Source organism: Anser anser (genome assembly GCF_964211835.1).
Source record: "Anser anser genome assembly, chromosome: 3".
Taxonomy (NCBI): Eukaryota; Metazoa; Chordata; class Aves; order Anseriformes; family Anatidae; genus Anser; species Anser anser.
Genome location: NC_139722.1, coordinates 97,167,336 through 97,184,084, shown reverse-complemented (window position 1 = coordinate 97,184,084; position 16,749 = coordinate 97,167,336). Strand labels below are relative to the sequence as shown.

General features: G+C 37.9%; 1 protein-coding gene across 5 annotated transcripts in view; it reads left to right on the top strand.

The window, feature by feature from the left end:
* Positions 1-16,024, top strand: part of BICRAL (BICRA like chromatin remodeling complex associated protein) — a 46,795-nt gene extending 30,771 nt beyond the window's left edge. For 4 of the 5 annotated variants that reach the window (XM_083831442.1, XM_083831443.1, XM_083831445.1 and 1 more), the window contains exons 5-12: positions 3,207-4,907; positions 6,452-6,551; positions 7,809-7,906; positions 9,697-9,758; positions 9,909-10,054; positions 10,219-10,313; positions 11,690-11,792; positions 12,212-16,024. In XM_083831442.1, the coding sequence (XP_083687568.1) occupies positions 3,207-4,907; positions 6,452-6,551; positions 7,809-7,906; positions 9,697-9,758; positions 9,909-10,054; positions 10,219-10,313; positions 11,690-11,792; positions 12,212-13,014 (3,108 nt within the window). In that variant the 3' untranslated portion in view covers positions 13,015-16,024. The remainder of the gene's footprint in view (positions 1-3,206; positions 4,908-6,451; positions 6,552-7,808; positions 7,907-9,696; positions 9,759-9,908; positions 10,055-10,218; positions 10,314-11,689; positions 11,793-12,211) is intronic. The other variant, XM_083831446.1, reaches the window with a different exon arrangement.
* The last annotated feature ends 725 nt before the right edge of the window (positions 16,025-16,749 follow it).

Below are 16,749 nucleotides of genomic sequence, written 5' to 3'. Positions count from 1 at the left end.
ATTAGATATTGTAGGAAAAACATAAATTGGGTGACAGTTCTTTCTCCACAAAGCTTATAGGCTGAAAGATCAAAACATGACAGCTAAGCCTGTTGAGATAGTTGTGGGGGAAGTGGGGTACCTAGTAGGGTGTGCCCAATTTTCTGCTGATCACTAACAGCGGTGTCAACATGGTATGAGTCTAGCCGTTATCAGACAGCAGTTTCCTACATGCAGCACGGCAGAGGTGAATTTTGAGGACACATACTAAAAAAATATCAGGCTCTGGGGGAAAAAGGATGACATACGCATTTGCTGTTGCCTTAGCCTGGTTGTTCTTTGTAGACGTTCTTCTGATAGGCATGAGGAAGTGGTCAGGGCTTTATTTCTGGTGTGCTTCCGGAGTGTGAGCTTTTAGAGTAATTTTGAGAGGAAATAAGTACTGAGAAAGATGGATTTTTTGGGTAGGGAATAGCAGTTGTGAGAAATGAAAACATCAGGTGAATGCCAAAAGAGCTTTCTGATGTAGGAGATTGGGGGCGATAGGTAATCTAGAAGACAATTGATAAGAGGAGGAGGGTTTTCTAGTGTCTGTTTCTAGGGTGGATTGCTGTTTTTTTTGGTTGTTGTTTTTGTTTCTTTTTAGCTCTCCAGATCATGTTCCCTTTGTGCTGTGCTCTTGTACTTATGTGTCTTTGTAATGAATACCAATGCCTTCTCTTCTCTTCCTTCTTCCCTTGGGTAGAAGCCCTGTGCTGACTTGCATGAAGAATGACTTGATTGCGAAGATAGATGTTTACAGCGCATTGTGAAGGGACAAAGTATCTAAAACAGAAGTCCCAGTGGTGGATGGTTTCACGGGCTCTGCTTATAAATTAAGACACCTGAAAAGTTGGAGGCTTCTGACCTTTTTGTCATCAAAATTCTTGCAGATTCTGAAAGTTCCACTTTGGTATATATTCAAAATTGCTACCGTGACGTAGGATTGACTGTCATGGTGCCCATCTCATGCCTTTCAGTGGCAGAGTTTACAAGTTCATTGTCAAGGGGTTCAGTGCCTCAGCTGGTAAGCCTTCTCAGCCAACATATACCACAAACAAGATGAAGTTTGTGGTGACTAAAGGGAGAGAAGGCAGTGTCTTCTTTTATTTCCTCCCTTGCCCTCTGAGTTGGATGATTACAGAACACCTCTGCTGATTCCAGGTTTGTTTCCTTGGGCTGCCGTAAAGTCTCTGTTACATCTCTCATGAGAGAGTTCCCTAGCTATTGCCCTATTTCCTGGGCTGTATTCAATGACTTCTTCCACCTTTCTACTGTGGTATAGCAGAACAGTTTCAGAGAGCAGAATATTCACAGAGGCAGTGAGAATAAGAGTCTTGGTGGTGCAGATTCATGAAGTTGCAGAGGTGCTAATTTCTCCTTGAAATTAGTATGGTGTTCTGTGTGGCTTTTCTTATGAATCTGGGCAGCAGTGATTCAGATGTTAAGTTGGAAGACACTAGTTTCCAGCTCATGCATGTAAAATTGTTTTTGAATGTTAAACAGTCCTGGGAGCAGGCAGCGAACCTCAGGATTTACCATTCCAGAGAGGGAGTTTCAAGCTGTTAATCTTGATTACATATAATATTATTATTTATTATTACTATTGCTATTGTAATTATTATTAGCAGTAGTTGTATTGTTAGTTCTGACTGGAACAGCATTAACTGGAAGCCTCTAAATTATACGGTCTTGAAAGATTTCACGTTGGTTGCTCTCATTGGAGACAAATTACAGATGCAGTAAGGATTTCTCCCCAGGAACGTGAGAGTCTTGAATTCTAGTAGAGCCCTATTTAGTGATTCGTTTTTGCTCTGCCTGATGGTAGCTAGGTACATTCAAGGACCTAATTTGTAATTTCAGGTGTTCATGAGGTGCAGACATCAAGACATTTAAGTACCAATTTAATTCCTTTTGTTAATACATATATGTATATAATTGATGTTTATATATTTAAAATATTATATTGAGTTCTAAGAACAATCACTTAAAATTGTAAAACGTGACTGAAGTTTTGTAAACTACACAGGATGATTCAGAAACAGACTGGGGTAAAATTCTACATTAAGGATGCTTGGGGAGCTGTAGTTAGGGTGGGGACATTACTGCATGTGATAATTACAGCTTGCAGTGCCTTCACCTGTTTATACGAGGTGAAAACAAATGTCTATGACCTTCAGGTAGTGAAGGCTCAGAATATGAATGTGACTGATATTTTCACGCCCACATTTTGCAGTCCTGGCCAAAGAAGAAAGTGCGTATTGTTTTTTGAATAGTTGAAACAGGATTTTGGAATTTAGAAAGGCATACTCAATCTGATTTAGAAGTATTGCAATTTTCTAATCCCATTTAAATTTGTCATTCCTACCCTCTTTTAGAAACCTGACATTTGTGTTGCTTAGAGATTCTAGGCATAGTTTTGTTTCAGGAAAATCTGACAGTAGGCCAAAATAAAATATTTTCTTCTCACAGTATTTATAGATGTAGCTTTGAAGGATTTTTCTTTCAATGTGCTTCTTAATATTTGCTGTAGTGTCAGTGCTAATAGCTTCTCTTTAATCTTTGTGATAAAATAAAGCCAAGTCTGTAGCACTGTTTTTCTTAGTCCTTTATTTCTAAAATTATTCTAAGCAAAGAATTAATGTAGTTCCTTAATTTTTTGAACTGGCCACTAATTTGCATTGTGCAACTGTAGTATGGCGGTATTCTGGAGATGGAGCTAAGTCTGCAAAAGAGCACATTTCTCCTGTCTCTTCACCTGCTCCTGCTGTTGCTACTGAAACCCTGCCCTAAGCTGGGTTACGGTGGAGGTCTTCTCACTCCTTTCTTTTATCCTTTTGTCCACACCGTGCTCAGCTTGAGGAAGGGAGAAGGATTCTTCAAGAGCATGTGTCGCATCCTCTTGAAACAGTGCGGCTGCAGAGCTGAGAGTGGTGGAATCGGGAGGCTGGAGAAGTGAAAGGAGAGTAGTGTCTCCAGCAGTCTGTTACGAGGGCATGAGTGGGATGTCAGTGATGCACACGTTTGTGCTGGCCTGCTGTATGGGATGAACCTCCCCTTATACACATGCTATGCAAAGAAGATAATTTTGTAACAAAAGTTTGTTTGCATGAAAAAGCTTAATGGGGAAACAATTTAGAGCTGGTAATTTCTGAAAATGATTTATCTATTATTGCTTTACGTTTCAGAACACTGATCCTAAGTCATCTGTAAAAGGTGTAAGCAGTCAACTTGGAGAGGGGCCTAGTGATGGACTGCAGCTGTCCAGTAGCCTTCAGTTTCTTGAAGATGAACTTGTATCTTCTCCTTTACCTGATCTTAGTGAGGATCAACCTTTTGATATTCTTCAGAAGTCCTTGCAGGAGGCCAATATTACCGAACAGACTTTGGCAGAAGAGGCATATTTGGATGCCAGCGTAGGTTCTAGCCAACAGTTTGCACAAGCTCAGCTTCATCCTTCTTCATCAGCATCCTTTACTCAGGCTTCTAATGTTTCTAATTACTCAGGTCAGACGTTGCAACCTATAGGAGTTACTCAAGTGGTACAGCAACCTGTTGGAGCATCTTTTGCAAGCAATACAGTCGGTGTGCAACATGGCTTTATGCAACATGTCGGAATTAGTGTTCCCAGCCAGCATTTGTCTAATAGCAACCAGATTAGTGGTTCTGGGCAGATACAGCTAATTGGTTCGTTTAGTAATCAACCTTCCATGATGACCATTAATAACCTTGATGGATCTCAGATAATACTGAAAGGCAATGGTCAGCAAACGCCTGCAAACATGAGCAGTAGCCTCTTGGTTCATAGACAAACTCCAAATGGTAACTCACTGTTTGGTAACTCAAATTCAAGTCCAGTAGCACAACCTGTAACAGTCCCATTTAACAGCACAAATTTTCAGACATCCGTACCTGTCCATAATATCATCATTCAAAGAGGTTTAGCACCAAACTCTAACAAAGTACCCATTAATATCCAACCAAAGCCTATCCAGATGGGTCAGCAAACTGCTTACAATGTGAATAACTTGGGAATACAGCAGCATCACGTACAGCAAGGGATTCCGTTTGCCTCCGCAAACTCACCTCAGAGTTCAGTAGTTGGTCCGCATATGTCTGTTAATATTGTTAATCAGCAAAACACAAGAAAATCAGTTACACCTCAGACAGTTAGCAATGCCGGAGGTAGTATTGTTATCCATTCCCCCATGGGACAGCCTCACGCACCTCAAAACCAGTTTCTCATACCTACGAGTTTGTCCGTTAATTCCAATTCAGTTCATCACGTCCAGGCCATAAATGGACAGCTTCTTCAGACTCAGCCTTCCCAGCTGGTTCCTAGCCAAGTGTCTGCTGAGCATGTAATGCTCAACAGGAACTCCACAAACATGCTGAGAGCCAACCAGTCGTATTCTGGGCAGATGCTGAATAATCAGAACACAGCTGTTCAGCTTGTTTCTGGCCAGACCTTCACAGCTCCTGGAAACCAAGTGATAGTGAACCACGGAACTTCACAAATCGTTGGTGGACAGGTGCCACTGCAGCAGGCGTCGCCAACAGTGTTGCATTTGTCACCCAGTCAAGCTAATGTTTCTCAAGGTAGATCGAGTTTTACTACGATGTCGCCTGGGCAGTCAACAGTCTCAAACATGTCGGCTTCCAATCGATTTGCTGCTGTAAGTTCTTCTGGTTCGGTACATCCTAGCCTGGGACCATCGGTTCAGTCTGTGGCGTCAGGGGGAAACTTCACTGGAGATCAGCTCACGCAGAACAGAACTCAAGTTCCCGTCAGCGCATCGCATCGTCTTCCAGCATCCTCTTCCAAATCTAACAGCACCTTTAGTCACACGTCAGTTGGAGTAACGCAGCAACAGTTCGCCTTTGGTCAGGTATGAAAGCTGCTTCAGGGTGCGGCCAAAGAAATGCTCCTAAACTGTGCTAAAATCTGGTTAACAAAGTGGTAATGTTATACGGAAAACATTAATTTTAGTAGGCTATATTGTTACAAATACTGTGGAACTGCTGAAAATCACTGTAACCCGTATGCATCATTTCACCCAGTATTTTCTAAAGTTTTTCACAGAGCGAATGACTGTTGGTTTCATTAATTCCGAAGTTTTCATTGGTGATTTGTAATGATAATTTCTAAACTGCTTAGCACTGATGTATTTCTGTTCCCATTTAAAGGAATGGACACTGGGAGGTTATACAACTCTGGGCTCCCCTGAAAATCTTGCTATAGAGACAGATGTTAAAGTCTTGGGTACATTCTTAGCACCTACAAGTCTTTTGACCTCACTAAGAATTACGTATGCGTTTTCAGGGTTTGGCCAGTGCAAATTTGAGATCAGAAGTTTTCTTGGGAAGAAGAGTTCTGTTAAATATTAATTAAACAAAGTCTGAATGTGCTTTTGGGATGAGGTCTTTTTTGTCCAGTTGATGCAGTTGCAGAATATATTCAATTTAAATTTGTCGGCTTTCATAAATAACTTCCTCACCTCGTCAATATTTAACTCAATGACATGTCACGTCATTAACAACAAGCTGTTATCTCTCCCTGGCATTTTTTTCCCCATTTTTTTTTCGTTGGTCATTCTAAAATATTGATAATTGTCTCAGAATGCGATTGTACCAAATATCTGTTTTTTTTTCTCTTTTTCCCAAAGATGTAATGCATTTGTCAACTGAGACCAAAATAGGCAAGGATATAAAGCAGCTTTACTTAGAAAATAAAGGCAAACGTGTTGTAGGACCAATTTTTTTTAGTCTTTGCCAGTACTACTACCACAAGTTGTAAAGTTTTGTTTGCAGATGAGTGAGTAGAGGCCTGCATGACTTTCTCTTCATATTCCTCTATCTTCATATTTATAGGATATGTGCTGAGGTCAGTGAATTTCAGCAGTTTCAGAAGCATAGTATTTCTTACTGCTGTAAATGATAAATTTATTTTTCTGCTATAACTTCAGAGCCAGAAATGGCAAAATGATTTTAACGATAGAGAACAGGTTCTACTGTTTACCAGAATCTTTTTAGTTTGTGCCTACATTTTAAATGTTATATGGTATCGTAAACAGTGTATCACTTAGTCACTAAGCATTGCAGAGTTTGTTCCACTGACTCTTTGTATTTTGTTGAGACAGTTCAGTCACCTTTTGCAGTTTTGAGACTCAAAAGCTGTCTGAGCTGTCTGAGGGCCACTTTTAGTTTGAACCATGGTAAATCGTGGGTCTTTTAGAGTGTAACCTGTGCACGTTTGTACTGTTCGTGGAGTTTCTGTTCCTCTCTGATTAACTTTGATTCTTGAGCTTGCATTGAGAAGTTGAGATGGCTGAGGCTTCACCAGTTGCAGGTTTGAGGTGGAAGAAGGATGTGTAGATTGGATGTGTAGATCTGACTGTAGATTTTGTTTTTGTTTTTAATGTATGTGGCACAGAAAAAAGCTATGAACCAGACATCACCAGTTTCTGCATCGAAGACGCAGGATAATTTGAGACAGCCTCAGCTAACAAGTCTTCTGAGCAACACACTATCAGGTCAACTAAGGTCTTTTTAAAATCATTTTCTCATTTTTTCCAGCAACAAAATTAAGTGGTTCTTCACAGTGTTAGGCTTTCATTGATGGCTCGTGCTGGTAGAGTCCTAAAGATTATCAGAATTTTGTTTTTTAGTTGCACACTTAAGTTTTTCAGTATTGAATGTGTGCTATTATTTTTCCCAGCCATGGCACTTATTTTCTAGAGTGAAAAGTTGAATCTGTGCTATAAGCAATTTCTGTTTTCCTCTATAAAATCCCAAACTGTACCTTCTTTTATTTTTCTTCCTTTTTTTTTTTCTTTTCCAGCTTGGAAAAGTAGAGGTAGGTCACTTTGAAAATATGGACACCAGCTACAAAATTCTCTGACAGTTCTAGTGCTTCTGTTGCAATGGCTGCTTCAGGTCCAGGGGAAATAAAAATAGTAATTACAACTTTATGTGCAGGCTGCTATCACTCAGTTTGTTTTTGAATAGGTCTGTTACTTTCAGTTAGAATAGATAGTTTTTTGTTTATGGCAAAATACTAGGCTTTTTCAGTAGCATCATGCTATTAAAAAAGCCAAATCCAATGCCAGATTATAATACGTTCAAAGCAAACAGAAAAATGCAGTAACCTTAATATCTTTGTGTGTTAGTTTCCCTTTTGAATAAGGTCCCATAATCTACTCGTTTTTTATTATTATTATTGTTTTTTGTTCTGTGCTGATATGCAAGCTGTCCAGGCATTCTCTCCAATCAGCACAATATATTTTTGGAAAAAAAATAATTGTGTTGGTTGTAATGTGTGTGGGGGGGTAAGATGCTGTTTGCATTCCTATGTAAGACAATTGGAGGAAGTCTGCCCAGCTATAATTTAGAAATTTTTTGTGAAGTTAGAAGAACTTATGCTAAGTACTTGCAAGAGCTTTACAATATTTAGGTTTATATCCTTCAGGGAAGGTTAGTATAGAAAATTTTGATAAAATACACTGTTTGTTTTTTTTCGGTAAATTTTTGGGCCCCTATACTTATGGTACTTGAATTTCTTCTTACCACTGCAGTGGTAGGAGGTGCTTATATCTAAGGTTTTTTGTACTTTGCAGTACAGAGTATTAGTCCTTTTTATGTGTTGGTTTCTCTGCAGGGTAGTTACACCAGTGTTTTTAAGCATGAGGCATCTTTCACGTAAAAGCTCAAGTAAAATGATCAGGACAGGTACATGAAATTGTTCTGTTCTTGCTTAGGATGACAGAGTCTTTTTAACATGTTCTTTATAGGACAGGACTCTGGAGGAAAAGTCATACAGCAGTCTCTAGGAACAGCACAGCCACAAGAAAAAGGAATAGGAGCATCTTCAGTTCAGCAGAGTATACAGGTAGAAAATACTTCCATTTATATGCTTCCCTTTATCCCTTTAAACTTCAGTGAAGTTAAAGACGCTTCAACTCCATACTGATAATCTAGTATTCCGTGCAGGTTGTTTTACAATGCAGGAAGGCACTCAAGCTTGTTAAATTTTACCTTGACACAACAAAATTGAGTATTTTGCCAGTTGATATTATGAATGCTGTTTTGAGATTTACTCAGTAAGTGGAATCTGACTCTGGGGCGCCCTGACGATAATTTCATATGGCATCACAGTTCTTCATTTAGCTCGACATGACTTAGACCTACTGGCACCCTTACTTCTTACGAACTCTGCTATTCTGTAGCTGGCTGGGAGGGGATGGTTTGTGAGAAGTAGCAGAAAAATTCCGTCTGGCCTTTTTTTGATTCTTTACTGCATTGTCTTCTTTCCCCAGTGGTTTGGTTTTTTTTTTCCACCAAAAGTTTTCCTATATATGGCAACTATGTAGAAAAAATTAACGCTGCTTCCAAGGTTTGGGGCTGGAAGGGGAGACCAGCTTTTTTAGAGGTGGAATACAAGTACTTTTGGAGGAAGGACACAGTTGTTACATTCATGGACTTGAGTAGCTGAGGGCAAGAGGTGAGGGTCTGAAGTAGGCTAGAAAGTTTGGGCTTAGTTGTGGATGGAGCTGAACTGCAAAGTCACAGAAGAAAACAAGGGAGGATTTGATTTAGAATTTTTGTTCCTTGAAGTAAGTCTTTCAATGTAGTATGGCATACATGCTTTTCCATGTCTTACTGACTGATGTACAAGTAGAGCAGAAGATGCATAACTCAATTATGAGTTCAGCTTGGTTTTGTAATTATTGGTCAGATGTGCTTTCTCATGTGGTGGTGAATACTTTTTATGCTCTGAAGCCAGAGCCTTTTTGACCAGCAAGTACCGTTGTACTGTGCCTGCCTCATGTTGCTCCTGCTTTGTTAAGAAGGATGCTCTGCACCACATCCTCTTTGGTTCCTTCTAATCACGTTGTAGTTCAAAAGAGCTTTCACCCAATCTGTTTTTAAATCAGAAGTAACTTTTTCTCTGTGGCTGATTTTGTTAGGCTAGTTGACTAGTGTCTTGCAAAAAAAAATGTATTAAATAAAGGTTGTTTCAGAATGGCTTCTTGGGGAGAATATGTAGATTGCAGTGATGCCTGTCATACACTAGTAACATGAGCCTCTACCACCTCAGAAAACGTCACATCTTAGGGCAGTGTTCCACTGAAAAACCTTGTGGCTTCATAAATGTGCAAGGAGATGACTACATGGATCTATCTGATAGGTATATCTGCACCATTGACACTGAAACAATTTCTGGGACTGCTTTCGCCTCCCTCCCAAAGACTGTGGCTTTAGAAAATTTATATATGGAACCATAGCCTGCTTCCTTGACAGATACTCTGATCCATTCAAATCAGGCAAGATGATGACAGCTGAGAAATACGGACAGTTCTTGAGAACATATGTATTTTCAAAATTTTAGTTGTACCTTTTCACCTGCTAAATTTGATAACAAACCTCTTTTCTAATGAAGCATGTAGGTGCACCACAGTGGAATTTGCCTGCAAACTTCACATTTGTGAGGTAGTAGAAGTGACTTGTATATTTCACTGTAAAAGTGCCCTATGAAAACGTGAGATGGTTAAGTGTTTATACTTACTTGGTGATTGTACTTACTATTGTTGAAATACTTATTTGGCAGAAATAAATGTTGAAACTTAGGCTTTACAAAGGAGGGCATATACTGTAATTTGTCTTTTATTTTGTACCTAGGTGGATGGTCATTTAGTTGGACAGAAAAGGCCTGCTGCTAAACAGTTAACTAAAGGAGCTTTGTAAGTCATTCTCTTCTTTTTTGATTTTATTGCAGATATTTTCTCTAGCTTTCATCTGTTTAATTTTTGATAGTGTATAAATTTTTATTCGTGCTAATTATATGTGCTTGAGTATATGCTAATTATAGATATCATTAATTTTCGTTGTAGTATTCTGCAACAGTTACAGAAGGACCAGGTGAATGCTGTGACGCCAGATAAAAGTCAGTTCAGATCATTAAATGATGCAGTTCAGAGACTCCTTTCATATCATGTGTGCCAAGGAACACTGCCAACAGATGAAGACTTAAGAAAAGGTAATTTCCTTTAAAATTGGCAATAAGGTTGTAATGAATGTACTGAGAGAATTCATCATGTAATTTAGAGCAGTAAGGGAAGGAACATTTCAAAGTTCGTGCAGTTTATTAAACCTTCTGGTTACTGAAGAACAGTATTTGAAAGTATACTCTTGTCTTTCTAGTGGACAGTGAATTTGAATCTGTAGCTACGCAGCTTCTGAAGAGGACGCAAGCTATGCTGAACAAATACAGATGTTTACTTATAGAAGATGCAATGGTAAGGTGTATAATGCAGATACAATAATGTTTATAGGATGTGATTCAGTTTGTAAAAAATACAGGAAGGTGAGAGCTAGCATTAAAATTAATTTTGTTGATATTATTTATCCCTATTTTTACATACTGTCTAAGCAAGGGTGCTGTTCTATACACATTTCATAGACGTTGGAGACACATCAACAAAGTATAAACTAGTATACACATCAACAAAACTCTTTGCTCTTGCTCTGACGAGGCTGTGGTAGTCAGGTGATATATGTATGTCTCTGCAAGAGATAATGCCTGAAAGAATGTTGTAAAGCTCCATTCAAAGGCCTCCAGACATATTATAATTGCAGCCAGATTTATTATAATTTAGGAAATCGTTAGTTCTCCTTAGAAGCTAGGTGGAGTCTGACATTTTCATCATAAATACTTCCAATTTAAATGCTTTCACAGTCCCAGGTGTGAAGTGAAAAAACTTAAGAGTTACTTTAAGAATGTATTGTACAAGGATCGGGGAATCTCATTGTGGCTTCCAACATGCTAGTTTTTGAGTCTGGAAAAGTACAGAATTTAGGTATAAAAGACATTTAAATCACTCTAGTTTAGGAACAGGAATGTATAGTAGAACAGGAATTCTTAGTAAAAATGTTGCAATTAGCATGGTTTTAGAATCTGGCAGTCCCATTAAAAAGATAGTAACCATCATATATTTGGAAGTAATTGCAGATGCAAAGGGGGAGATAGAGGTGGAAATCTGTTCTTTTAGAATCTGGTATGTTGCATGGTGTATCTCATTCACTCATTTTGGAATGAAGTTATTTGAAAGAGTGTTCAGGTTTGGAACTAGTTTACCCATGTTGTGACTTAGTAGCCAGTGAACTTTTCTTCTGTGATGGATGGAGCTACTGGCTTGAGGGTGTGGTCAGCAAAATGCAACAGCACCAGCTAGTTGAAGGTACTAGTACTGCTGGGAGAGAAGTGCAGATACGAGATGATAGGGTGGTCCCAATTGCAAGATTCTTGCTGTTTTTCCCTCTGAAAGAGAAAGTTGCTGCACACGATGTAAAAAAAAATAGTGGTGTCCAGTGGTAAATACATTCAGTTGTGAGAAGTTGTAATTCTTATGACAGGAATAGCAATTCCCTGTTTTCAAATCTTTAACAAATTAAATATACCATAAAATGTGAATAATAATTTATGGTTGAGTTTCATTAGTCCTTGTAGTCATGGTCGAGGTTGCTGAAGATGCCGTGGAATTGTGAATGTTCTCCACAAATACATAATGAAAGTCATTCTCTTTCTTTGAGTAGTAACTAAGCTATTAGTGTTTTGATTTAGTACAGACATATGAGTTACTTCAGAGATGGTTGTTTTTTCCTTTTCCTGCAGCGGATAAATCCATCTGCAGAAATGGTTATGATAGATAGGATGTTTAACCAGGAGGAAAGGGCATCTCTGTCCCGAGAGAAGCGTCTTGCACTAGTGGATCCTGGTAAGTGATGGTTGTCTTCTGAATCTTACAAAAGCAGCATAAGCATGGGTTGTTTAAAAATATCTCTGGCCCCACTGAGGCACTGATTGCTAGCCTATTTTAAAAGATATCCAGAGGAAGTATGATATGACAGTTTAGATCGAAATACTCATCTTCCTAATACCACATTTAGATATTTAGAATGCTTGGAAGTGCCTTTAATGTGGTTTTACAGTGCCCGTTACATGCGTAGCATGCTGGTAAATTTGATCATAATCTCCTGCCCTAAAGCATTAGTGCAGCAGAACACTTAAGCATTTCTTAAAGACATGAATCTCTAGGCTGTGGATGTTACTTGAATTTCAATACAAAGGAAAAGATGGAACATGTTCTTTTGGTATATAGGTAGTTAATGTAAAATGTTGCTACTTAATTTTCAGATGGTTATCAGGCCGATTTTTGTTGTTCTGCCAAACAATTTGATAAAACAGCTGATGAAGCACAGACCAGCAAAAGTGACCATCAGTCTAGCAAAACATTATCTTCTCGAAGTCAGACTACCAAAACCCAAGCCAGAGACCGACCAAAATCCAGCTCAGCAGAGTCCACAAATCACAGTAAACTTCCTCTAGTGCCTAACAACATTTTGACACCACAAGAAGGAACAGCTTCTACTAAAAAATTGGAGAGCCTCACTAAAGCTTTAAGGTTTGAGAAAGCTAATTGTTCTTCTGAGAGCCAGTACAAGGCCCTTTCTGAAGAAAAGATGGCTGGTAAAGACCTTAACAAGTCCACTGAGAATTCTTCGAGTTCTGAAGACTTGTCAAAAACTGTATCAAGAGGCAGTCATGGAACACATAATAAAATATCGAGGAATACAGTTCAGTCTTTCTCAAAGGTAACATGTAATAATTCCCTCAAAGACAAAACTCTGAGGAGCCCTCCAAAGAATGAGGTTTTACATCCTGATAACATGAAGGGCTCTGGTGAACCCCAGCAAGACTTACTGCTGAGTAAGAGTTTAGAAACGACATTTAAAAACATCTTGGAACTTAAAAAAGCTGGGAGACCGCCACAAAACGAGGCATCGAGTAGTGGCTCTGTTGACTTAGAATTTCCTAATTTTTCACCTATTGCTTCACAGGAAAACTGCCTGGAAAAGTTTATTCCAGACCACAGCGAAGGTGTTGTAGAAACTGACTCTATTTTAGAAGCAGCTGTAAATAGTATCTTAGAGTGTTAATAGTTACAGTACCATGGACAAGTGATGTTTCTCTTAGCAGAAGCAAATGTGAATGACACCACAAGTACAGCCTGACATACATTTAAGGTTAACCTTTCTAAACTAGATTCTGTTCTGTGTTTGAGAGCAATACTCATTGTGGTTACAGTGAGATATCCAAGTAAAGTTAATCCTTGTTAGAATGCAGTCTGTTAGGGCCTTACTATTTCAAGTATTATTATGATAGTGCTTTTGATAATTGTGCAGTACTGCAACATAACAAGGTTGCAGGTCGTTAGGCCCTATGTAACATGGTAATATACTGACAATCACAGTCATTTGAAAGGATATATTTATTAAGAAAATGTTTTTAAAAAGTGATAGAAGCAACAATTCTCCCCTACCCTTCTTTTCCACAAATCTTCAGAGTTTTAAGTTGTTCTGGAAACCCACTGTACCTCTATTCAGAAGTGATAATTTGCTTTGTTAAGGAACCTGTGTTTTAGGATTTTTAAGTCAGAAGGATGTCATCAGTGTGTTTACAAGGCTTCATAATTTAAACTTAAAGTGCTTTTCTATTGCTTTCTGAGCAGAAACTAGTACTCGATATATTTGTAGTGGGTAAGTTTAGTCTGTGGGATGATATTATATGATCTTAGTCACAGTGGCATGTTATGAAGTAATAAATGCTTGACTAAGGAAGGTAGAATGGAAGCCAATGAATGGCAAAGTGTACAGGATGAGGCCATGATAGAGCCATGAATTTATATATATAATACATATATATGTTAACTCTTGAGGAAGAGATTTTGCATTTTATAATTGGATGTAGTCAGCCTTGAGTCTTTCTGAAGTGGTATAAATGTTTTTTTTTATTTGTTGGTTTTTCTTTTTTTTTGTTGCTGTTTTTTTTAAGACCAAGTGTCAAAAGCACTTTTATTTGAGAACTGTTATGATATTTGTAGCTTATATTTTAAGAGGACATTAGCCTTACTCTGATGAAATTTAAAGGCCAGTGTTTATTTTTGTTTTTTTGCTTTTTTCTGTCAGAGAATGTTAAAATCATCCACTGTAGCAGTCATAATTATCAAGCTATGTACAGACCAAAGTCGATCAGCAATCCCATTGTTAAAACATATCTGAAAGTGTGTAATTATTAACTCCTGTTGTAGAGCCAAGTGAAACCATTGCATGGTTTGTATTTGGCTCACTGTCATGTTGATAAGATAGAACCTTATTATTTTATTTATTTATTTTAATCTATGCCATCTTTCTTTTTGCTGCCCATGCTGCTTTTTCCGAGTTTACTTTGGTCGTGAGTGCTTTTGTGCACATAAGTACGCTGACATTAGTCACGTGCATGTAGTACATATGTCTGCTCAGGAGGATATAGCTTTTGTGATTTCTAAGGTATGCTTATATTCTCCCCCAGACCTTCCCCACAGTTTCTTAGAGAAATTACCAGCCATTCTTCAGACTTACTGATTACAGTTTTCATAATCTAGAGGCTCATCGTGACAAACTGTGGTTGTCAGTTAGATTGCCAGGAAAGAAAACAAAAGGTAGAGTTTTGCTATCATCTAACTCGGTGCATCTGAATAGTGCAAAAGAAAGCAGAATTAGATCCGTACGATAGCAGATCACAGTGCAACTCAGTATTGAGCTACAGTCCACTGTCTGACCACTAAAGGAAACCAAATCTAGAAAGCAACATGAGAAAGATGAACTTGTTTAAAATTCATTTTCCCTTCAAAGTGAAGGGAAATACTGTTTTTTGTATGTTACTAATTGCCATTTAAGAAAAAAATTGTGCCAATTTTAAAGTACATGTTTGTAAAATCCCAACATTCCCAAGTGTTGTAGAAGATATTCAAAGTAATAAGTATTGCCAGTTTTAAATTTTTAGTTAGGTGTCCATAGAATAGACTCTCAGGCAGTTAGTTGTTTTCTTATTGGCAAAACTGACAATATAGTCTTCACCTATTGCCTTTTTAGATTTAATAATACGCTTATGGCTGTGTATCATGATGCGTTTGTTTTATGATTTTTGGAAATTGAACCATTCTAAACTATCTGGGAAGGAAAACAATAAGTTACACAGCTGTATGTTAACTAGTTAATTTTTTCTTTTATAGGAAAAAAAAAGTTGCACATTCATGGGTTCACTTGATTTTTGTACCACCTCAAAATGGGTACAGCATCTGTACAGCAAATACATAATTGACGTATCAGGCTATGTGTCTTCTGTTGGATCTTATTTGGGGATGGGGGACAATGGGTATAAAAAGTGACAAATTACAAAAAAAGTAATCACTGTTGACTTGGTCAGACACATTTCTCTGAACTACTTGCGAAAGGAACCCTGTGAACAGTCCTAGCAAGATAAATGTTGAATTGTTCATGTTCTGTTGTTTACTCCTTTGAATTCAATTCTAAAGGAATTCTGGTACGTGGTGAAGCAGTAAATGAAAGAATTGTATTTTTTGTTGTGTTTGAAAGAAAAAAGTATAAATTAATCATATGGAATCAAATCCAGCAAAGTATTGTGAATGTGTGTGACTTTAGACATGTTTTCATTATTTTGCTGGATCAGCATTGTCATTTCAATGTTATTTAATACTGCCTAATATTAAAACAAATTTTGAACTGGCAATTAAGAAAAAATGTCCATTTTGAAGATTTTAGTATAATTTATCTGTTAGATTAGGGAGGCCTTACAGACTGACTTCACTTAAAGAGGATGTGTCACTTATTGTCAGTGTGGTATGGACTTTATTTGCTTAAATACCTTCATTTGTAAAGTATGTCTCACTTGAAATTGCTTTGTATACATTTTGTAAAAATATTTATAAAATGTTTTGTAAAAAAAAAAAAAAAGTATAACAAATTGCAGTTTATTTTGTTATGTTGGATAAATACTGTTAAAAGACACAAGTCAGTAAATATATTGTTAATCCATGGATAGGAAATGTTTAGTTGGAGATTACAAATTGAAACAACCATTGCAATACAGCCAAAGATTTGGGAAAAATGTGCATCTGTGATTGTCTTGATTTACCCAAGTTGAATATTCACATTACCAAAAGAGGGTTGTTCTCAAATTTAAGTAACGTGTTTGCAAAATGTTCCTGCTCCTGTGCCTCTTTTTTTTTTTTAATTCAGATGTATTATAAAATATTTAATAGGCCAACTTCCAGTACTCTTTATGGAACTTCTGAACATTTAAGGCTTTTAAGCCTTAATGCTATTACGGCTTGGTTCATGTGGTGTTGTAACTACACACAGTAATGCTGATAGCAAAATAACATGATTGACAGTGGTCTTGCTACGTTGTCTTTAGAAAGCTCACCACGCTGAGGGTGCTGAGAGACACTCTCCTTCTCCAGTATGCTTTCACAAAATAGAGGCATCATCTTCCTGGTACCTCAGGGAGACGGAAGAAAGAGAGGTTTATGTTTGTCAACCAGCCATCTCATCCGGGCTGCAGGTTTCAGAGTTGTGCCAGTTATATTTGGCTGCTGATACCAGTGTTTGTGGTATTTCCCATTCCTTCCTTCTGGCTGTGAGAAGACATTTCGGTTGCTGATGATGTAATGCTTCCTCCTACCTTTATAGGGGTGATGAACTTTTTCTTGCTATGATTGAATTTTTCAGAAAGCATGCTGAGATTCTGATCTAGTAAAGCTCTTATGCTTGGAACTTCAACACTTTATTTTCGGAGGCTATGAAAACGAAGGATTGCTGAAGTGCACTGCC